This window comes from Triticum aestivum, chromosome 6D (assembly GCF_018294505.1).
Source record: "Triticum aestivum cultivar Chinese Spring chromosome 6D, IWGSC CS RefSeq v2.1, whole genome shotgun sequence".
NCBI classification, from domain to species: domain Eukaryota; kingdom Viridiplantae; phylum Streptophyta; class Magnoliopsida; order Poales; family Poaceae; genus Triticum; species Triticum aestivum.
The window spans coordinates 391,352,386-391,377,385 of NC_057811.1; the positions used below are offsets into that span (position 1 = coordinate 391,352,386).

Sequence of the window (25,000 nt, forward strand, 5' to 3'; positions counted from 1 at the left end):
CTGTTTCCTCCGTTTTGCGGTATGCCACACTCCTCCCGATCAACAGGACCCCCGTTTCGACCGTAGGAGGTCCGTTTCCTCTATCTTGCGGTACGCCACACCCCTCCCCATGAACACGACGCATTCCGTTGCCTCCCCATGAACACGACGCATTCCGTTGCCTCCCCATGAACACGACGATGACGTTGTTTCTCCGTTCTGACCCAGCCATGTACACGAGCCCTCGCCGTACGTATGCGCGAGTAGGCGTTCGAGACCCTGCCCGTATGTACGTACGTGGCCGTATTTTCTTTCTTGCACCCTGGCCACTGTACGTACGTGTACATGCTACGTGCGCGCCTCTACTACGACACGTACACGCCTCTACTACGACACGTGCGCGCCTCTACGTCGACCAGTATATATGTACGTACACGTTCGCGACCAGAATGACAACGCTACGTACGCTTCGACCAGGTGGGTCCCGACTGTCAGGCACTTCCTTGCCTGCGAAGATGTAGCTGGTGGGTCCCAGCAGTCAGGGGGGCGAATCATTTTGGTTTTTTTTGCCCGGACGCACTTCCTTGCATGCGAAGATGTAGCTGGTGGGTCCCAGCAGTCAGGGGGGCGAATCGTTTTTTTTTTGCCTGGACGCACTTCCTTGCGTGCGACGGTGTAGCTGCTGGGTCCCAGCAGTCAGGGGGGAAACGTCTTTTTCATGAAATACAGTGGCCCGTCCGGTGGGTCCCTGCTGTTAGGTGGAGGAATCATTATTTTCCGCGTAATAAGGAGGCACTTCCTTGCTGCCGCCGTGGACCCAGCTGTCAGCCTCTCCACGTACAGTCCACGTCCGATGGATGTCGTTCCTTGACCACGTTGACCACGCCACACCGAGAGCACCAGGGCGATGGACGAAGGCGAGGCTTAGGAAGGGGACGACGCGGAGCCAGTGAAGACGCGGCAGTGGATGCCCACGCGGAGAGGAGTATGAGGGTTCCCTCGTTCGGCTGCGGTGTGAGGCTGTCGTCGCCGCAGAGCCTGGCCAGCGGTGGCAATAGTAGGGGGCGGTGAGGCCTCCACGGCAGCACAGCCGGCCACGGGAGGTAGGAGCAGGCGGCACGACTGGCGCTGCTTTGGCCGGCTGGAGCAAGAAGACCAGAGGTTGAAGAAGCACTACGGCCGTTGGATGGACATCGTACGGTCACTGGAGCTAGAATCGTTCATATTGACTAAGTTGACAAAGCCCTCCGTCCCCGTCAACTTAGTAGGCCCACAAGTCAGCCTCCCACCAAGGTGGGTCCCAGCTAGCAGGGGGAGTATTCATTTTTTGTGCGTAATAAGGAGGCTCTTCCGGTGGGTCCGAGCTGACAGCGGGGGGAACGTTTTTTTCGCGAAATACGGTGGCCCGTCCGGTGGGTCCCAGCAGTCGGGGGGAAACGTTTTTTTCGCGAAATAAGGTGGCCCGTCCGGTGGGTCCCCGCTGTCAAGTGGAGGAATAATTATTTTGCGCGTAATAAGGAGGCACTTCCTTGCGGCCGCCGTGGAACCAGCTGTCAGCCTCTCCACATACAGTACTCTTCCGATGGAAGTCGGTCGTTGACCATGTTGACCACGCCGCGCTGAGAGCACCAGGGCAGTGGACGACGGCGAGGCCTAGGAAGGGGACAACGCGGAGCCAGGGAAAACGCAGTAGTGGAAGCCCGCGCGGAGAGGAGTACGAGGGTTCACTGGTTCGGCTGCGGTGTGAGGCTGCCGTCGCCGCAGAATAACAGGGGGTGTGGGTGAGTGGAGGGATGGCCTGGCCAGCGGTGGGAGTAGTATGGGGCGATGAGGCCTCCGCGGCAGCACAGCCGGCCACGGGAGGCAGGAGGAGGCGGCACGACCGGCGCTGCTTTGGGCGGCTGGACCAAGAAGACCAGAGGTTGAAGAAGCACTACAGCCGTTGGATGGACATCGTACGGTCACCGAAGCTAGAATCGTTTATATTGACTAAGTTGACAAAGCCCTTGGTACGCTCCAACTTAGTAGGCCCACAGGCCAGCCTCCGAAACGGTGCGTCCCAGATGTCAGGGGGAGGAATCATTTTTTGGGCAACCGAAGCTAAGAATATCCGAGATTGAAGAAGAAGCACGACATCCGTTGGATAGACATCCAACGGCCACTGCTGCTAGAACTGTGTGTTGACTATAATAAGTTGACAAAGCCTTGCATACGCGTCAACTTATTTTTTTTAGGGGACGTGTCACTTAGTAGGCCCACAAGTGTGCGGCAGAGAACTTATAGCCCATTTGCGTTTTGTAAGAATGTACAGCCCATTTTTTAATTCTAATGGAATTTGCAACAGCCCATTTACAGTTTGTTAAAAGTATAGCCCATTTTCTAGCTAGGAAAACGATTAATAATTTCAACCAACCGTTGAAGACAGAATTCAATAAAATTTCCCACATTTTGATGGGATCCGAAATATTTTTATCCCAAAATTTCTAGTCAGATTAAATATAAATTTGTATTACGTAAAAATCCTACGAAACATTGCGTGCGCAACAATGAAATTTTAAGATTTTCAAAATCCATAAATAATATTTTATAAACTAATTTCGTGTTTGGTGCATTTTTTTAGAGTTACTGCCCAGTTTTTATAATTACATCCCATTTATTATTTTTAAAGCCCATTTTCCTGTTAAGCCTAATGCATCCCTCCTAGGAAAGATTTGCAGCCCAGCGGGGCGGAGAATAACAAGTTGACCTTGCCTGGGTATTCCTCAAAAAGACGTATAGCTGGGCTAGCCATTTTCATCTTGAAAAAATTAGTATCTGGGCTGGATATCTGGCCTGGGCTAGATGGGCCACAGCCCGCCCAGTTAGTACCCTGCTCTCCTCTGAACAACAACGAAATCATCGCCAAGAAAAACTCTGCAGTGCTCACGCCTCAAAAACACAAATACTGCTCGAGCTGCTTGGTCCCAGCTATGGGCCGCACCTTGTGCAATTCTCTCGTTTATATTGACTACATAGGTTGACAATGGTGTGGGAGCGTGATGTCAGCAAACCAGGAGAAAGCAAAAAAATAGTTGTACATAATAAGGAGGCACTTGCATACGTACGGCAATGGCCCTAGTAGGTCCTAGTGTCATCCAGTCAAAATAAAGTCATCTCCTGAATCCTCATGTTCGTTGACGATGTTAACAATGCTCGACGCCACAGCGAGCGCAACAACTCGAAGGACAATGGAGAGGGCCTCGCGGGCCCTACGGATGGTCTGATACAGCGCCCGCTGCTCATTCAGGAAGCCAGGATCACCGGACACCTATGAGCACCTTCGAGAAACTGAGACGGCATGAAATGGTAAGGCCACGCTTGGGAGCTCTGGTTTATTTCAAACATGTATTAACATACAAGTGTAATTTACTCGTCATCGGAAACAACGCGTAAAATACAGGGGTGATGAAACCGAGGGCCCGAGGTCTGTAAGTAAAACCGGCGGGTTACGCGTGTAATTTGAGAGACCAGTGTATATTTTACGAGCACTGCTATATGGACGACATTACCAGACGATACATGCACGACGTGTGTATCATGCCATCCATGGGCAAGGCTGAAACAGCAGCTAAAGGCTGGATTAGCAATCGTCCGAGTGTCGTTCAGCGTTTTTATCGTGTGTGAAGTACTTCCGATATTTTACTAGTCGAAATCGACCAACCAAGCGCCTTCGCCCGAGACCATCTGCTTTAATTTACAAGCGTTAGTTTTACAAGCGGTTTTGGTTGGAAAACGACGATCCAATCACGGCCTAATATCATGAGTTCGTCGGAAGATCATATGGTTTCACGTCTAACCTACCCGACTTTTCGTATAGGCTATTAATGAAACATCAGCCGATGAACTTCTTAAGCACGGAAACAACAGAAGAGGATGATCTTCTTAACAAGAAAATCACTGGCATTAGATCGACATGCAAAACAATACGAAGCATTATTCTCAGGAGGCACGGTGAACAGCTCGTGATGCCGCATGCCACAACATTCCAAGCTCAACTTTGCAATCAAACACAAGGCCTGGCATTACATAGACAATATTCAGAACAATCTCTTAACACAGGAATATCTCAGCAGAGTAACTATTTACTTCTAAACTGAACACATGAATAGGAAAAAACACTCGACGTTGCTCACAGCAAGGGCGTCCCACTCAAAAATATCAAATGCATGTCTTCTGGCTAACATCAATGAGCAAATTTTGACAAGGTTTTCCAATTCCAATATATTAAACTAACATCTTCTTGCTAACATCAATGATTAAACTTTGACAAGCTTTTCCCATTCAAAATATGTAATGCCTATGATCGTGGAGTCCTGTCGTAGCTTCTTGTACTTGTTTGGGCACTTTTTGCCCAGGGCACTCCACGTGTTGTTAAATTGCCAATGGTCTCTGCAGACTAGTCATGTCACCGGTGTCTAATAATACTCTGTAAAGCTTCTCAGTCATTCCTTCTGTAATGTAGCGCAAACAGTGACTGCTTCTTTCTGCAAAGTGGAACGAACAACTGGACCCAATAATGCAGCAGTTTGCCTTGGACACATTGGCTCCTTTTGTGCAGTTCAACTAAAATCGAAGTCGGAATAAAACCGAGCTTTAGTTTTGATATCCCTGTAAGCAACAATAGGTATAAGGGAAACAATTACTGAGAAATAACGGTTGATGACTTGTACTCCCAGAAGAAAAGCATCTACTGATCTACTTTATCTTAATGGGAAACAAAGCAGGAGAGTAGCAATTCTCCATCAGTGTGATTCATTCATATTGACTGAGACATTATCTTAACAATCCCTTGTTTCAACATGTATAAAGAACGACAAAGCAGAAAAGTACCATTCCTAAAACAATGCATCTGATTCATTTGAACAGAGACATTATCTTAACAATACCTTGGTTAAACATGTAGAAAGAACTACAAAGCAGGATAGTACCATTCCTAACAAGTGTTGCAGTTTTCAACTGAGATTCAGTAGTTAATTATTTCTGAGAGTGGCATTGCTTAATTTTACCAGCAGCATTAGATTAACGAAAAGCATAAACAGTTCCAGGGGAGAGTGGGTGCAACAACAGTATGTGATTCCATCTACTTATAAAGGGGGTGATGCAGAGTTTGTTGTAACAAAGCAACAAGCATCATGTCTGGGTTGGTCCCATTTTTGTTCACTACTTAATGGGCAAAGACAGCAATACAATAGCTTCAATTCAACATTTATTTAAAATAGTACCAATACAAGTAGCACAACATCTCAAAGCACACTGCACAATCATGTGGATGAAGGCCTGTACGGACCTTTCATGAGACGGACAAAGATAAAATACGAATCTGCCAACACGAATAGGAAATCCAATCTCGTTTTGTGCAGTTGCACTGAAATCAAGCAAAGTGTTTCGCGTAGCGAAGAAAAATGTCGCAATAGCAACAAGTTGAATAGATATCCCTGTTTAAACAGAGGAAAAAAAAGGAATCAATTACTGGCTAATAAAGGAGGATGAAACATGCGGCCACAAAAATGGTAATCCCGCCAATCCCTAACAAGTGTTGCAGTTTTTAAATAAGATTCAGTAGTTAATTCTGAGAGTGGCATCAATTACTGGCTTATAAAGGAGGTGATGCTGAATTTGTTGTAACAAAGCAACAAGCATCATGTCTGGGTTGGTCCCATTTTTGTTCACTGCTTAATGGGAAAAGACAGCAATACAATAGCTTCAATTCAACATTTATTTAAAACAGTACCAAAACAAGTAGCACAACATCTCAAAGCACACTGTACATCATGTGGTTGAGACCAAGATTTGAAACAACTAGCCACGAAGACTGGAAACAAATATCGATCTCCTTTTCTGCAGTTCCACCAAAATTAAGCAAAGTCACCGGTGTGACATTCAAGTTGAAATGCACAAAACACTCTTAAAACATAAGTGTTTCGAGTAGCGAAGCAAGATGTCGCAATAGCAACAAGTTGAATCGATAGCCCTGTTTTAATAGAGGCAAAAAAGGAAACAATTACTTGCCGATAAAGGAGGATGAAACAAACGGTGACAGAAAGAAGCATCTAACTTATCTTGGATGGAAAACAAAGTAGGACAGTAGCATTTCTAAAACGGTTGCATTGATTCATATTAACAGAGACATTCTCTTGAAACAACATTCGTTAAAAAAATGTAATTTACTTTTAACAGTGGCATTGCTTCAATTCTCTGGCGGCATTCTTAGATTAACAACAGCAAAATAGTTGTATGGGACATGCCAGCACCATGTGCGTCCACACGTATAAATGGGTGATGCAGAGTATGTAGCCAAGCAGCATATATGTGTTGGTCCCATATTTGTTCTCTTTGAACCTTCTTCCTATGTGAGGGCAGCAAATCTAGTCCTACACAAACTACCCGACCCCCCAGTTTCTTTCCCTTTTCAACAAAGAGATCAGTTCCTTACAGATGCGTGTACTGGGTTACCCCCTTTTTCCCTTTTCGACCTACAAAGCGGCTGGATAGCCAGTCTATACTACTTTCCGCCCCTCCTTTCCTCATTGAACCACGTCCTAGATTCTTGCTCCAGCCCACCGCACCCTTCTTTCCTCTTTGAACCAAGGCCTAGATTCGACTACAGATCGAAAAAGATCCACATGCAGCTAGATCAACGACGGTTTCAAAGAAACTTATACCTTAGGGTCGTCGGGATGTGGCAAGGCGTGCGGCGGGAGGCCGGATCTGCCCACACTACGTACGGCAGCGAGGAAGAAGGGGTCGGTGGCCCTCCCGCACAGGCGCTGGGTGAAAGAGAACAGCGCAGCCGGCAGTGGATTCCCTCCCTCGCCGAAGGCGATAGAGTGAACGCTGCACCTCCTCCCCTTCCCGGTGCGACGGGATACGGACGCCTCCTTCACCAGCTGTGAGGGGGGAGAGAGAGACAAGAGGCCAACGCAGTCTTGTTTAGATCTGGTGAAGACAGGGTGAGAGACTGTGAATATAGCAAACCCTAGCAAATGAACGCTGAGCCTCCAGCGTGTAACATATATGGAGAGGGTGAGAGAGCGAGATGCGAGAAACTCTATCAAACAAGAGGCTATAATGGAGTAAAAAAATCTCTCCATAACAGTGGTTTTAAATAGAATACGCGCGTTCCCGGAAAAAAGAAACGTTAACTGGCGGACAATTTTTTAAGGGTCTGTCTAGGACACATCTAGATGTGGCATAGTTATGTCACATCTAAGTTGATGTCCACATTGTTTGCGGTCTATTTTTTTCCTAGTTTTTTTTGTTTCTTGTTGCTACATTATATACTTGTGGGAGCTTAGATGTGATATCCTTAAATAACATCTAGATGTGAATTAGACAAACTGATTTTCTAACGTACCAAGAAAGAAAACTCGATCAAAAAACGCCCCCGCTTCCAGGTCGCGAGAGTCGTCGCGCACACACACATAGACATAGACATGCATATCCGTGTTTACGTAAAATTCCATTTCCATCTCCATCTCCAATCATATTTGTCCAACTGGCACATTATTTATGTTGTTAATTATATGCGCATTAATATTAACGTACAACATCTCTTGTTTGCGCACGTCCGGACCGCTGCCACGGCCGGTCCTGACCAACCCGAACCCTCTTCATCACCCGCACGTGCTTCCCGCCCGAAACGGTCAGTGCCGCATTCATGCCCGGCCAGAGCGGACGCGACCTCTCACTGGCGCCGGCATTGAAGCAGCGGCCGGCCGAGAGAGCATCGCCCGCGCCACTTCCGGGTGCACGCGGCTGCTCCGCGTTCAAAGGTCGCAATAGCCGGCTACAACATGCATGTAAAAAGTTCTTGGGAGTCTGTGCTACATCTAGGTGTCCTCCCCTAACTCGTCAATCTCTTCCAGTAGTGCTAGTACTCCATGGCGCGATCCATCGACAAGCAGGCGGGAAAGTTATCGTATACTCGGTTTGCGGTGAGTGGCATGCCGAGCGACCATGTGGGGTCGAGCCGTGGAGGAGGGTGAGACACGAACACGACAGACGTGATTTAAACGTTGGTTTTGCTCGATGGCGCGATCCAACGAAAGGAAATGTTGGTTTCTCTCCATTTCCATTTTTTCTCCGGAAAAACGGAAACTTTCCACTCCATTTTCATTCCTATTCCAAGGTTGCCCCGTTACAACATTCCATCAAATACAAAGGAAAACTAACACGCATGCTGATGCATCTCAATGATTCACAGATCATAGCCAATATTTACTTCACAACTAAAGAAAAAAGTTGTGAGAGCGTGTATGAAAGAAAAACTACTGATGGGGTCACTACGACTTAAACCCTAAACCCTAAACATGATTTAATTTCCTGGCCAAGTAGAACCTATCAAAGGAAAGACGGCTGGCACCCTCGGATCATACGATGCTTTTGTGCAGTTCCACTAAAATCGACCTGAGCATCCCTGATGGCAAAGATATTGAAGAAGTGTGATTAGAATAATAGTACTGGCACTAGTTCATCAGACATAAACTTATCACAAGTAGAAGCCGGTAGAAGTAGAGAAAGATCGACATGGAGATGGAGCTACGGCAGTGGAGCAAGCCGGCTCCAAAAGAAAGATGGACTACCTGGGGCGTCGGGCTGTAGCTAGAAGGGCGGTTGGGACGTGGCATCGGCCCATACCGCGGTGACCCCCGATTGGGACGCACCGACTGTGGGTTTTCTCCCTCGCCGATGTCGACCGCGTCTATGCAGAACATTGTTCCCTTCCCCCAGCTGCGGGATCAGGCCCGTCGTTCTATGCTTGTGAAGAGAGCAACCTAAGCAAGCAGGCTTGTAGCTTAGGCTCCTGCTAGTGTATATATAGTGGTTTTCTTTTTCTCTCCATATCAACCATTTTATATTGCGTACGTGTCATTCAAGAGTGAAATGATGGTTGCTCTTCCGACTAACTTACTATGTGATTTGACTGCTCCTTAGTGGCCCCTACACGTACTCCCCCTACGTGTATGCAACAGTCACACGTACACATGGACGCAAAAACGCGCGCGACGCCCTAATGCATGCATGTCCGAGCACACGATGGAACACACACGGTCACGCTCAAGTGCTCAACCTACACGTGCATGCACGCACATACTCAGTCAGGGTGAGCTAGTGACCATATAAACACCGGAAAATATATATATTGAGCGCAATGAGCGTATTATGAAGTCCACTGACCGTATTTTTACAAATATACAGTGACAGACAGTGTATTTATCTCGTTTGAAATTAAGCCATATTAACCGGAGAGGAGGCAGTATGGACTAGCATTACTTTGATGTGTCCCGTCAACTTGCTGAACGAAGAGAAGGTTGCAGGATGGGAGAAGCTTGCACGCGGTGGCTCGCATGACAAGGAGAAACTTTTGACTAATGCAAGCTCTCCCTCGCTCAGGCGGTGGACGTCCAACAGTTAATTCGGTGTCAGATTGCCAGAAGCATACACTATACTACTAGTGCTATTATTGTTCGACTTCCCGAATAGGTGAACAGCCAAGCGCAAAGTTTACTAGTACTACTACTATAGTCTATAAAGGTACATACTATACTAGTACTAGGAACCGGATGGAGGAGCGTCTGCACTCTTATTATAATTTTAAAATGTGATAAAGCAATCTTCAACACATTTGGTTCTCTTCGAGGGTTCTCGCATGTGATAATGGAAGTTGATTGCATGGAACACTCGCCACAATTCTCGCTTAATTCTGGCTCATATCCTGTTACAAATAGTAGCGCTTGGTAATATTTCCTCTTTTTTTTGTTATTCAGCATGTAAACAGGTCAGCAAACCTTGCGGCGCATCTTCGTGCGAACCGTGCTTGCTGCACTTTGAATGTGGCCGAGAGCTGGCTTGATGAAACACCTCGCTTCCTACTTCTTTTTTGCGGGGTACCTCGCTTCCTAGTGACCAGTGTCTTGGCTGATCGTCCTAAGAATGCTTATATATGAATAAAGCTCTCTCATTTACCCGCAAAAAAGATTAAGCCATATTAACCGGAAAGGAGGGAGTATGGACTAGCAGTACTTTTTGGTGTGTCTCGTCAACTCGCAGAACGAGGAGAAGCTTGCAGGACAAGGTGAAGCTCGCTTACGCCTTTTGACTAATGCAACCTACCCTCGGTGGACATGCATCAGTCCATTCGGTGTCAGATTGTCAGAGGCATACACTGTAGTACCCAACATGCGGAGTACCATCATTGTTCGACTTCACGAAGAGGCGAAGAGCCAAGCGCAGTAGTACGAGTAGTACTACTACTAGAACCGCATGGTGGAGCATATGTACTCTTATTTTTTTATCTCTGATAAAGTACATGTTTATTCCGGAGAAGGGTGCAAAACGACAACCCAACATGTAATGAATGATATCGATCAACCAACCATGCTCGAATATATCTTGGCCTCCGTGCGAGCCCGTCTGTGTGTTCTCGCTCCTCGTCTCTCTCAAGGAACGGCGGGTTGGCTCTTTGCCGTCAATTGAGATCGGTTTGCTCACACTCTTGTCCCACATGTCAGTGATATGCCAAGAGGAGGTGTGTTGACCGACTGGCCATACGCGTACTTGGTTTTGCACCTTCATACTACTCCTCCCTCCATCACAGTTTACAGGGCGCGCTTCATTATGATGCATTTCTCTCAATGCATTTCCACCACCAGAGAGACTTTAGACGCGTTTGGTTTAATGCTCAATTAATTAGGGTGTGGTAACCGCAATCAAGTCCACAATTTTCTCTCCATGTACTGTACTACTATGGAGTGCAGTAAGTGCATGCATGTGTGTACCCGGGGTGGAAGCACTGCATGCATGTGTGTACGCATTATTCCCTCTAGTAATAGACGCCGTGCTATAACTACCAATGCTATTTTTTCAGGCCGATCGCTAGTCGCCTTGGTCCCACAGATTTTTTTTTCTTTTTTCTGAAGCGCGCTGTATAAACAGTGACGGATGGAGTAGTATGAGCGGATTCAAAGAAGAGCGTATTGATGGTTGCTTCTTCAGATCAACTTACAGTGGGAAAGGTGGGGCTTATGATTTGACTGCTCATTACTCACTATTAATGCGGCGCAACGACTGGGCTGAGTCTCCCATGCGGTTGTGCACTACCCCCTCAGTTCTTAAATATACTCCGGAGTATTTGTCTTTCTAGAGATTTCAACGAGTGACTACTCAAATATTTGTCTTTTTAGAGAACTGGCACATACGGATGTATATAGACATATTTTAGAGTGTAGATTCACTCATTTTGCTCCGTATGTAGTCACTTGTTGAAATCTCTAGAAAGACGAATAGAGTATTTAGGAACGGAGGGAGTACACATATGAAGCAAAATGAGTGAATCTACACTCTAAAATATGCCCGTTTGAAATTTGTAAAAAGACAAATATTTAGGAACGAAGGAGTATAATTTTGTGCATGGCACATGGACCCGGATGATGAAGAGGCTTCTGGCAATGCTATCAAGCTTCCATCATTTGTTTACATAATTGACGTACTATACAAATAATTTTCCAGCGACATGAAATTGTACAATGGTGTGAGCTTTCAGCTTTTGTTTCGCGTGTCTTGCCATCGATGCTCTTTCGGAAACAATAAAAAACTAACTTCCTTGCTAATGCATGTCAATTATTAGCAGATCAGAGCTAATAATTACATCACAACTAAAGACAGAGTTGTGAGAAGGTGTTAAATTAAAATTGATCCATGCTTTCATTGGCAGCAACGTCCCCCAGCTCTGTCTAAATCAACAAGGCATGTTGGGAAAAAAGTAGCTGTCTGGAGCATGCAACATTCTGATCATTTTGTGCAGTTCCACTAAAATAGAGCTGAGCGTCCCTGTTCCAAAGATATTAAGTGTGATTACGATAATAGAGGACTGCTGATGAAACAATAAACACACAAATTGAAGCCGGTCACCTTTGCAGTCTCTCTTAAGACTAACTAGTTGGAGAAGATTAGGCTCGGAGTTGGATGAGGAGGATAGAGCAAAACCAATCTCCCTTTGTGCGGTCGCACCGAAATGTAGAGACGTTGCCCGTGTGACATTTTAGTACAACTGCACAAAACACTCTTAAGAAAAAAGTGATTTGTGCAGTTCACCAAAAGGTCGCAATAGCAACGAGTAGAAAGGAAACAATTACTGGCCCATAACAGTTGATGACACATGCGACGACAAAAAAGAAGCATATTCCTTGTCCTAAGGGAAGATAACAACCACGGTTGTGTTTGTCTAAAACGGTGTGAGGACGAGAATGCAATATGGAAAGTACGTCGGACGAGCTACGTTTTGGGCAAAGAACTATGGAAGATCCACATGCAGCGACGTGGGAAGACGGGCAGTGGAGCAAGGCCGGAGGGGATACCTGGAGGTCGACGGGATGTAACTAGGTGAGCGGCGGCGGGCGGAATCTATGAGCAGGTGGCGTAGGCCCTGCCGCGCCGGAGCTTGGTCAGAGAGAACGGCGTGTACCGCAGATAGGGACGTGCTGCCTCGGCGCCGTCAAACGGCGAAACGATGCACTTCCTCCCTTTCCCCCGGCGGACGGGATGCGGCCAGATCAGTGACCAACGGTGAGAGAGAGAGAGGCCACCACACTCCCTTTCCCCCGGCGGACGGGATGCGGCCGGATCAGTGACCAACGGTGAGAGAGAGAGAGGCCACCGCAGCCTTATGTGAGATACTCTGAAGAGCGACAAACCAGGCAGGCAGGCTCCATTGTATATAGTGAGCGGACTACCTTTTTCTCCATAAAAATCGTTTTATATTCTGTGTACGTGCCATTGAGCGCTATAACTTTATTTAAAAATAACGCGGCAACGCGTCAAGTCGAACTTTGTTTCGTGCACGCGTGGTACACGACCTCCCTAGGTAAACAACCACTACAGGCGTTCAAATTAGCACGTGGGCTGCCATTTCGTAAAGAAATGAGCTCCACCGTGTACCCGCGCGGGTGTGGCTGGGCACGAAGCGTGAGTATGTGCACGGTGCACCTATTCTCTTCTTGTATACGTACACCACCTACGTGGGGTTGTGTGAGAGAGATACAAACCTAGAGAGATATAGTGTGTGGGTTCTTGAGAGTTTTGGGGGGGTTCAATCAAAAAATGTAACATATGCAATGTGTGTGAAATAGAGTCCTGGATATAACATATATATAGAGGGGGCGATCCACGAGAAGAGAGTGGAGGTATCATCGGCTTGAGGTGTCCATAGAATCGAAGAGAGGGATGATGTGTGTGTGTGCGCGCGCGTGCGATCGATAAAGAGTGCCATCGAATTTGTGTGTGCCCACGTCAAAGATATAGAGTGGCTGGCCTACTGGAACGTGAGATGGGACATGTGCAGTTTGTCTCTGTGGCATGGATACCTACCTGCAGCGCTCGACTATCGGTGTGTGGTGGGGGAAGAGGGAGGCCCAATTAACTATAGAGGTACAATGGCTGGTATATGTGTGGAGGAGGAGAGAGGCCTACCTCATGTATTAAGGAGATCGATCTGCCTCATGTATTAAGGGAGATCGATCGGCATCCATGCATATGTGCAGAAGAGGAATAAGGTTGGGAGAGAGACAGAGCTAGAGTGTTGGAGGGGGTGGTAGTGGAGTTGCTTCTAACAAATGGTGGGATAGGCTTGCTAGACAAACGGAGGGCACGCCCGCAATATCAATAAGAGAGGAGATGGCTGCTTGTTGTCTATGCACGTGCGTGTGAGAGACGGGTCAGGAGGCATGCACAAATGATGAGGGGGGACGATGTGGCTGTGTTAAGCAGACGTAACTACATAGGAAGATCAATCGCCCTTTGTTAGAGAAAGGAGAGACATAACTTGTGAGGTACGTCGATCGATGGGGGGTAGTTAAAGTCGATCTAGGTATATGTTGGGAGATCGATCGGTATACATGCATGTGTGCGTTAGAAGCAAATGAGGCACGAGGAGAAGGATAGAGAGAGAGGGATGCATGTAGGAGGTGGTACGAGAGGCATACTATATCGAGGGGGAGGAGTGTGCGAGTACGAGAACGATGAAAAGAGTGGTGGGAGTGAGGCATGGACGGTGACAAGAGAAGAGGGGAAGCTTGTGTTTGTGCTAGGCACACCTGGCTAGAGAGGCATATCGATCGATGTGTGCCGTAAAGAAGGAGCTGGGGGCCTACACACACCGTGGGTGAACGACCTAAAGTGAAAAGATGAATTTGCGCGACGGAGCTAGAGAATGCTAAGGGAGGGTGAGAGGGATGCGGGCATGTGCATGCACAAGAGAAAGTTAGCGCTAGCTACAAAGATAAGAGGGTTGTGTGGGTGTAAAAGAGGAATAGAGATCATATATACTTCATTATAAAAAGCGAATTCAGATATTTGAAGAATTTATCATAGTGTTACAAACCGACGCATGTATGAATATATATAACGGTGATACACATGGTGTGGTTATGAACATGTTATACTACATTTAATATATTTTATCTCTACTCTTATAAAAACAGAGTTGTTGATGATGGTGTGCCTGCCATCCTGCATTATAGGCCGTCCGATTTATATCTGGCGGGTAGCAAGGAAACTATGATGGTTGAAGTTGGCAACAATCATGATTGTAGATTCTTATTGAAATAGAGAAACGAATTCAAATTTAGTTCGAATTGCAACGGTAGTATAGACATTTGGAATGCACTAAAATGTTGGTATGAGTAGGTTACATGCATTATACAGCAAGCGAAAAAATTTAATCGGACATAACATGGATTCATACTCCCTCCTTCCAACTATATAGGGCGTAATGAGATTTTTAAGACCGCCTTTGACTATTGACAAGATTAATAGTACATGACATGCACAATGTGAAAATTATATCATTGAAAGAACCTTTCACAGACGAATTTAATGGTGTGCTTTGTGTAAGTTGCATGTCATATATCATTGCTCTAATATTTGGTCAAAGTTAGCATCGAAAAACGCATTAGGCCCTATATAGATGGAAGGAGGGAGTAGCTTTGAATAGCATTTGTATAGTAAAACGGGGCAAGACTCTCTCTTTGTGTGGTGTGAATAGTTTTATTTTTTTCATTTTCTTTTTGGTTGAGGGAAGTGCAAATTGATTTGGTACGTACAAGTACAATATTACTACACGTTAGGATTGTCCCTAAAATTCAACCCGCGTCTTGTTATATCCCGAAAATTCAGATATCGTGCTCCCAAAACTAGCGCCTTCACAACCCGCGCCTTGCTATCCCGAAATTACAACACGCGCGATAACTCCCTCCAGCTGCCAAATCCCGACACACGAAATCCCCCTTCTAACCCTGAGCCGAAAGGGCCGCTAGTTCAAATCGGTGGGGGGTACTTTTGTAACACACCCTACATTTTGGACAAGCGCGTCCCTAAGTCATGCTTCACCCCCTCCCATCGCCCCCTTTTCGCCATTCGAAATCCCAGGCCGCCATAACCTCTCCGCTCCAGCCGCGAAACCCCACCCTCCTCCCTCCGCCACGTCATCGCTGCCCAGCCGGAGCCTCTTCCCCGACGACGTCGTCCATCACAACAGCTCGACGTCCCTCGTCCACCTTCCCGGATGAGGATCCGTCGTCCATCTCGCCGTCCCACCGGTTCAGCCGCCCCGTCCTCCACCTCCAAGGAGCTGCTCCGACGATCGCCTCGTCTATCGCGGCTGCTCCATCCCCACAGCGCCGCCTTAACCTGCTCCACCGGAACCGCAGCATCCTCACCAACTCCTCGGACGAAGCCCAGGCCTACTCAGCGCCACCAAAGAGGTTATACACTCATCGCATCGCACCTTCTCCTTAACTCGACCTCCCGGCGCCGACGGTGCTCCATCCCGCACCCCCATGGAGCGGCTACCTTGAAGCCGGCGCCGCGGGCGACATCTCCACGGCGGCTCTCCCCCAGTGCAAGGCCCCTTCGGCGGCGGCGTCCATACCAGCCGGATCTGCTGCTGCTGCTCCGGCTCTCGCTCGATCGCTCGCTCGCCCAGCTGCTGCTGCTCCTCTCCCCCTCGCTCGTGCTGCTGCTCTGCTCCGATTAAGCCACACTTCAGTCGACTGAATCGACTTTTGGGTCAGTCGATTTCCAGGGGTTGGGGGGGCTCGCCGGAGTTAAGGAAGAACCACCCGCAGCGGGGACGGGGGCTCGCTGGAGAGGTACCCCACTATCTATCTTAGGGTTCAGGGTGGGGGCGGGGGGCCTAGAGGGCTGGCCGGGGCGGCGGTCGCGAGTTGTTTCGGGGCGGCGAGGCAGCGCTGGGGCTGGCGGTTCGGCCGGTGGTGGCTGGCGGCTCAGGGGGGTGCAGGTTGAAGATGAACTGCAGGCCCTCCCTAAACTACATGTCAAGTGCCTCTCTGCTACCATTGCGTTCAGTTTTGACAGTAGCATTCAGATTCCATAGTAAATTTCAGTTTCGACAGTTAAGTTCAGAGTCAACAGTTTTTACCTCATCTATTGTAGTCAGGTGGTTTTTGGTGATGTTAATTTTACATCCATTTTACATCATCTATTGGAGATGCTATTAGAATCCCACTTGAGATTGACGATGTCTGTCTTGTGCTGCTTCAGCCTTGACGTCTTACGGCTCACCGGAGCTGCTCCAACGACAGAACGATCCATCACAACAGAGCAGTGCCCTGGACGCCGTCTACAGATTCCTCAGATCTTCCTCCACACCTCCGACAGCCACCTCTGCCTCAACTGCTTCAGCGACCAACCCAATGATGCTGAGGTCGACACGGCTACGGCAAAGAGGTTGTACACTTGTTGCATCACTTATTACTATACATTCACGTCGATCCATTAGGGCTATTTTGGTTCAACGGAAAAACGTCGATCCACTCGTTGTTACCATCACTCTAAATTTCTGCATGCTCTCCTTACATAATCTCACCATATTTTTTTCGTATGCATGTCAGATATTGTACACAGTCATGTTGAACATGTAGAGAAAAAGAGAAGAGTTTTGCACGGCAATACAATGTCATGCAGACATCGCTCCATGGTGGGTTCAATGGCAGACCCTCCCCACCCCTCTCTAGATTGTAATCCAGAGGAAGATATCTGTTCTGAGGCGGATTCAGACGCCGCTGACCACTCCTATTTACCCCCCAAGGTGTTTGCTCTACCTTGGCATGATGATGTTAGTCATATCATGCATATGTTGCCTTGCAGTGCCTACTTTTGACATCATATATGTCATCTGCTTAGTTTAGACATGTTCTGTAATGCCACCTGTTTAGTTTCTATATCATATATGGGAATTATGCAGTCTCATGTCTTTTAGCCAGCCATAATATATGTGAAATGTGCAATGCCATCCTGTTTAACTAGGCATCATATATTTGAATGATATCTTGCCCATCCTTTTCTTCATTACATTTCCATTTGTCGACAATGTTTGTACATTAAACTACTCTTCCTGTGAATCAGCCATTTGGGTGGGAGATGGAAAAATCTGGAGTGAAAACAAGGCCTTCAGAGCAGACAGTGCTACCTGTCGAAGCAGATCTCTTGTTGGGTCCCGATAGCTCCTCAGAGATGGATTCAGAGACAGATGACCAGTCCTATTCCCCCACTGAGGTGTATGCTCTAACTTGGCACGGTTATACTGCTCATATCATGCATACGGTGTCTTGCTTGCATAGTTTAGACATCATATACACAATATTCAACACCATGTTCTTAGTTCATACATCATATCGAATGCCCTCTGTTTAGCATATAAATCACATATGTGAATTAAATGATGCGATCCTGATTACTTAGATAACATGTAGGTGAATTATGTCATGCGATCATGTTTAGTTATTCATCATATCTTTGAATTATGTTGTGCTATGCTATCCGGTTTAGATAGACATCATATATGTGAAATTATGTCATGCTATCTGTTTTAGTTAAACAATATACATGTCAACTATTGCATGCCCTCTTTTTTCCACACTATCTATTGCATCTGTCTCTCATACAATGTCTGTACATTCAACTATGTTTCCTGTTTATCAGCCATTTGAATTGGAGCGGGTGATGCTAGTATCTAGCGGACTAAAAACACGGTCTTCAAATAAAACAGTGCTACCTCTTGGTGGAGATAGCACCCCGGTTGTACATGCACAAGAACCAGCCCTACCACACATAACCCAAACTCTCGCAGATTGTACCCCTACTGCGATGGACAGAGAACCAGCTTCACCCAATCTAACCCCAACCCCAGCCGATAGTAACCCAGTTCCTGTTGACACAGCACCATCTCCACCACAAAGCTCCCAAACAAGAGTAGTTAGTAAGGCAGCTCTAGTGCCCAAAGGGCCAGTACTATCACGGCGAACCCCAACTCCACCAGTTAGTACGCCTATTCCTGTGGAGGAAGCACAACCAGCTAGTCGTAGTTTAGCATCTGTCGCATTTGATGTTGTTAAATCGTATGTGCGTATCTTCCCATCTTGGAAATATTATACTGAAGATGAAGGAAAATGCCAGTTGCGGGTGTTTGTCCAGGAGTTATGTGTAAGTAATGTTATTCATGGCAATTACTTTGCTTCGTCCCATACATCCTACCTCCATGATGGTTATAATACATCAAATTTTCCCATTTTTCTCTATAGAGAAGGACCGATTTGGAAACTCTGGATGAGGTAACCTGTGCTAATACCTACGCTATCTTCAAGAATGCTTGGTGGCAGTATCGGAATTACTTGAAGAAAACGTACTTCACCGGCAAAGAAACTCATGAAATTCCCTTACGTTCTCCTGAGACACATTTACTGGACGATGACTGGGAACGCCTTGTTCTGTACTGGTGCCGAACCAAGAATGTGGTAAGGTCTATGAGCTCATTTTCTATTTTTTAATTATTATATTCTTGCGTCTTACTGTACTCTGTTCATGTAGAACAAGTGCCTAAACCTGAAGAACAACTGTTCTAATTTAAGATTCCATTGCTATCATAGTTCAAAAAAGTGCTAGGCGTTAATTGTGCGTTTTGCCACCGCCTTGCGCTTTACTGACCAAAGCGCATGCTTATGCGCAGTTATGCACAGATTATGCATAGTTATGCGCAATGTGTTTTGCCAACGCCTAGAGCCTAGGCGCGCTTAAGCGCTCGCTTAGGCGCGCCTTTTTTAACTATGATTGCTTTGCTCTTGTATCACTGTATTTACTCATACAAACTTATTTTTAAATTGAAGGATCCAATCGAAACTCCAATGGCACAGCAGGTATGTTCACGCATGTTTCTTTAACAGGTTTGCTCTTATAAATAGCTCTGTTGATTTCAATTTCAATTGTGTATACAGTTGACTTTCATATCATGCACATTACTAGCATCACAACAGAGCCAATAGTGTTGTTGTACATGTAGACCCGTGGTACCCATCTGAAATCTTGTTGTGCCGTGTAGTTTCCCACGCTTTGTATTCTTTCACTGCTGCTTTGTCTTGAACTGATATGATTTGAACCGTGTCTCTATTTTGATTTGGCAAGACAATGCAGTGACCATAGGACATAGATATATGTTTGTTTGATGCTTTTATTATGTACTAGTACTTGGCAATAGAAGACTTGGTAGTTTAATCCTGTCCACCTTACTAATGAACTGGTTCACCGAAATGCGTTTCATATACTAGTACATGCTAAACTTGTTATGTGTCTGCTTGTTTCTTCTTTTAGAATGCTGACAGAATATTGGGGAAGAGTGCCTTATTAAGCAATGGTAAAGGAAGTAATGCAGATAAGGTTCAGGATAGTGACACATCCTTGTTGGTCTCCAACAAAGCTGATAAAACAGCTAAGGAAGACTATCTTGAAGACAGCGAGACAACCCCAAAGTCCTGTCTTGGTTTAGTGTTCGAGTTACTGGCCACTACCGCTTGCACAAGCTATTCAAACTCACTGTATGAATCAGTTCGGTTTCTTGAGTCTCAACTACAAGCTGAAAGACATCGATCAGTTGTGCTGCGACAAGAAGCGGAAGGACTACGGAAGTCCCTGGAGCATTCAGATGCATACTTTCTGGTGCAACAACAAGCGTTGGAGGATTTTAGCGCCAAACAGGACAAAGCTAATCAGCTTGCTAAGCTTATTGCCAGCATGGTGGATACCCAGGATAACATTTCTTGAGCTCTTCTGAAGTTGTTTCAGTTATGCTCTTGTTTTGCTGCCATGTTTATTTGCACTGGTGGCCAATTTTGACGGCCAGTGTATGTAATGTGCTGCTTTGTTCCCTATATTTGCACTGGTGGCGAACTTTGATGCCCAGTGGATGTAATATGTGTAATAGCGGTAATAGGCTAGTGTTAATTGCTTGCTTATTTATTTCTTTATTGTCTTGTTTAGTTGTTTGCTTGTAGTCATTGCAGTTCTTTTTCTATTTTTTCTAGTGGCCATAATAGCCTATTTTTGGTAACTAGGCCAAAATAATCATGGCAACACACGGACTGTTGTAACCATGGGCCTCCTGCAGGCCGTATGATCCATGGGCCTTCGTCCGGCTGTAGGATCCATCGGCCTTCTATATGGGCCTTAGGGTCCATGGGCCTTCTACGGGCCGTACAATCCATGGGCCTTCTACGGGCCGTACTATCCATGGGCCTCATACGGGCCGTAGGATCCATGGGCCTTCTACGGGGCGTATCATCATTTCGCCAATCATGGGTCGTACTATTCATGGACCATAACGGGCCGTTAATAGGCCGTATTTGATAACTCTATGAAAACAACCCAACTGGTTTTTTTTACATGAAAACGGCCCAACATATTAACGGTCCGCAAACGGGCCGACTGTAACGACGGGCTGAATTTGGCCCACAAGCAGAAAATGACAGTAACGGGCCGTATGTAACCGAATGCTGCAAATGAGCCCAAGAATCAATGGGCCCTGAGAAGGCCAAAAGATAACTTGGGCTGGAAACGGCCCAATGGAATAACGGGCCGTTAATGGGTATAAAGTGATACACTGTTCATTACGGGCCAGTTTCACCACGGGCCGTTAATGGGCCAAGAGTTACAAAGGTCCTCATATGGGCCAAAAGAAATCATGGGCCACACATGGGCCAGAAGTTAAAACGGGCTGAATCATATTGGACGGCCCAGATGACGCTACTGGGCCTAATTCGGATAGGGCGTAACGGGCCCTGGGTTAGCGGGCTGTAAATGGGCTATATGCGAACACGCCGTTAACAGGCTTTCCGTGGGCCGGCCCGCCACCTTTTGACCAAGTCAAACAGGCCGGCCTTTTCACAGGAATGGGCCTCTGTTGGGCCGTGCCACGTGTCGCCGTATCATAGGCGCCTTCGGTCCAATGAGCGGATGACATCTATCCCAACGGTGAGCCGACACGTGTTTCCTCCAGCTAATGATGATTTTACACGTGGAAAATCCCCATTGGTCGGGGCTGTTAACGGGTTATCAGAACCAAAACCCGACCCGATAGCTTACGGCGTTCCGTTACGGTGGATGCCACATGTCGGTCACCCTTGACGAAAGCACTTCTGTGACGCGCGATGTCATGGAAGTGGACACTTCCATGATGATAATTTTGGTAATGTCATGGAACACTTCTACGACAGCACAGGTATGACTATCTTGATTCTGTCATAAAATCGTCATGGATGTACATGCATGACAAAAAACGCGACCTACTGTGACAAACACGTATCATCACGGAAGTGTATTTTTTTGTAGTGCTTGTCGCATACTAGACAGCTTTTCTTCCATTAGGAAGAGCTTAAGCCGTCCAGGTATGTCCTCCAGAGGGGTATTGTGATTAAGCTCGTTTTGAATGAACGTAACCCATCCAGGATCCTGCTCGTAAAGGCTCAGATAGAAGTTTAGCCCTACTAAATGAGCTAAAGCTTGGGGATCCTGAATCTCTGGAGGAAGAGTAATAATGAAGGAGGCTCCGAAAAGATTGAAAATTGGGAGAAGACTAATCAAAATAAAACGCACTATAAATAAAAATAGACAAATAGAAAATAATAAAAAATCGTATATATAAGGAAACTTAATACAAAAGTGCAAATAGAAAGCAGTAAACCTGCTATTGGAGAAGAGCCATCGAACCATATTTGTCATTTTTTATCTGAGAAATGAAAACTTTCCTTATCAAAGAGGGGTCGGGGGGCTGGAAGAGAAGAACTTGAATACTAAACGCTGGAAGAGAAGAACCTTAATACTAAACCAAGTTTCGGGAACTTCTTGGTGACTTGATTGGTTCCCTTCCCCCAATTTGCAAAGGATGATTCCCGTGAAGGTGATCTCGATCACCATTCTATGATATTTCTGGATGCTTTTGAGAAGCTTTTCCTTTTACCTAATGCCGGCTACCGACAACTTACTTCATGCTATTACTAACACTTATGACTGAGCCACACTTGCTTTCCAAAAGAAATTGAAACTATCATGCCTCAGACTAGCCAATAGAAGAAAGAGCCACAAGCAAGCCATAGCAGCATCCTTTTTCTTCGCTTTCTTCAACAATGCGAATCTACCTCACTCCTCATCATAACTCAAATACAAATTCGAGTTCCAAATTGATATTTCCTCACGTAAGCAATAAAATGTGAAACCAATATTCATCATGAAACTTCAGACACTGATGATTGTGAGGTTCTGGAAGAGAGACGACGTAGGCTGAAAAAAAAGTAAACAGAAAACCACCCCTTAAACTCATTTGCTCAACATTCTTTCCACAGCAACTAGAAAAGTGGAGAAAATCCAATAAGGGGAGGTCCCGGTGAATACAAATCAATTGGAAACCGAACCCCGCACACATGTCTCTAACAAGGCTATCTAAGCTAAGCGGCCATGGACCCATGGACCCGGGGAATTTGAACCATTAGGTAGAGTTTCAGCTGAAAGAAAACTAGGTCAATCTTCCGATCGCGAGTCTTTACAAGCTTGAAACAACTTAAGCACAGGCGGGAGTCGCCCCTTTTAAAGTCAGTATTTATGCAGCACTGAACTAACGAGCGGATACCTAACCTTCGAAGGAGAAGAAAAGACGGATGTATCTTTCATTCATATCGATCAGATGTGCTTTGCTTAGGACTCCCATTTCACCATTGCTTAAGCCATATTACATAAAGCATAGTGAGTGATACGCAATGTTGGTACCACCATGTTTTTTCCTCACTCTGTGTAGCCACACTCGTTTGTCCATTTCTACTTATTATTTATGTTAAATAGTATCCATTGGTTGTAGAAGCACTGGCGTTCAGGGATTGCAAAATCCATAGTATCAAGAAGCGGTAGGAACCTGGCTAACTTCGATGCGGATAACGCGCTGTAGAAGAAAGTGGATCAACCAAAGTAGACCTTGATCGAAAGGCACCACAAGGCGAAGCAATAGAGTGTGGTGTAAGCGGTGAAGCAGAATGGGAATTGGAACTGCTTGAACTAGAAAGGGCTTCCGCTACCGCGCTACCTCGGGAGCTCCGGAAATGGTATACTCGCTTCACTCATCTGTAATGGTATCCTTGAAAGCTAGCTAAAGTGGGTTCTAGACAAAGTTCTCCTAAGCAGGGCGGAAGGAAAACAAGAGCAGTATAGCTCTACATTATGCTTCGGGTGCCTCGTCTTACTCACTCACCTTCTACTAATCGGACCGTGACAAAACAACCAGCCCAGCAATAGGCAAGGACTGGTTGAAATCCCTTTCCGGATCCAGTCTATCCGTATCTGCTGTCCCTTCTGCTTTCTGTGATGATGGAGCTCCGTCAGATAGTTCCGGTATTGCGAAGGAGGGCAACGCATTGGGATCGTCCAATCCCTTCTAATCGGTTGTCATATTGAATTGCAAATTCTCGTATAGTAAGAGTTCCTTCGGTTTCCTACCTAGCACATTCTCTGTTGTCTATGCCAATATTTTACCTGCGAGTAGAGTGTGGCTGCCTACATACGGGGGAACTCAACCTACCTTTCGAAGGGTAGACCTTTATAGATGAGTGAAACGAGGATTTAGGTATATAAGGAGACGACCCGCCAAGCGAGCCGGCTTGATACCGACTTTCATCGATAGGCCATGAAACATAGAGAATGGGAACTTGTTCGCACGTACCTCGACCGCGGGTCTGAGAATGACGAGTGTGCTTTCGCCCACAGCTTCTGTTGCTTAACCGGCTCGTGGTGTTTATGGTCCTGACCCGGTACAGCTGCTAAGCTCATTTTTCATTTCCAAGTGTTGTTATTAGCCTCGAGAGAGATGTTTCACAGGATTCACCTGCAACTGATAAACCTGGGGGATAATACCGAAACAGTCCTTTTTCTGATCATAGAGGAGCCGTATGAAGCTAAGGTTTCATGTACGGTTTTGCAATAGCGGTGGGAGCTGTGATGTTATTATCGACTATGATTATCTAACAGTTCAAGTACAGTTGATATAGTTGAAGCACGGCCAACATATATCCGGGTAATAAAGAATAAGGTTAGAAATAATCATAAAGAGATGAGAAAGAAAGTAAGAGAAAGAAAAGAGAGAATCAGAAAGCTGCTCACCTTGGAACGAATTCTCGAGGTCTGGTTCATTGAGGTTAGGTCTGGTTCATTGAGGTTAGCATCACATGAAACCTTTAGCACTTCCGTTCGATATTGGATGGAGTATGGCTGGAAGGTCAGCCTAGCTAGTCTTGTCAATCGGCCCTGACTCGTCTTCTCCTTGGTACCTACCGCTATTGAACTTCGATACCTATATTCCTGAAACAAGACAGACCTTCATGAAGACCTTCTATTTTGGAATAAGATCGGACATTTCCACAATGAGGTGAAATTAGATATGAGGAAAATAATCCTGGACTACGAAAGCTGCCCTTGTGTGGTAGAGCCAGGTCTTCCACCGGGCGGTCAGCCAAGTATTGAAGCCCCTATCTTGATATAGAATAGAAGTGAGTTCACACTAAAAATAGAAGAAGCCCTATGATTTTTTAGCCCTGCTATCAATCACTTCGGTAAAGGGATCAAAAGATTATGGTCTGAAATAGAGATTTGAGAGTCCCTC

General features: G+C 46.1%; 1 protein-coding gene across 1 annotated transcript in view; it reads right to left on the minus strand.

The window, feature by feature from the left end:
* The window catches only part of LOC123142628 (cytochrome c oxidase subunit 1-like), a 25,377-nt gene extending 3,297 nt beyond the window's left edge, over window positions 1–22,080 (minus strand). Inside the window, exon 1 of the mRNA XM_044561457.1 lies at window positions 21,671–22,080. Coding sequence (XP_044417392.1) covers window positions 21,671–22,080 — 410 coding nt within the window. The remainder of the gene's footprint in view (window positions 1–21,670) is intronic.
* Between the last annotated feature and the right edge of the window lie 2,920 nt (window positions 22,081–25,000).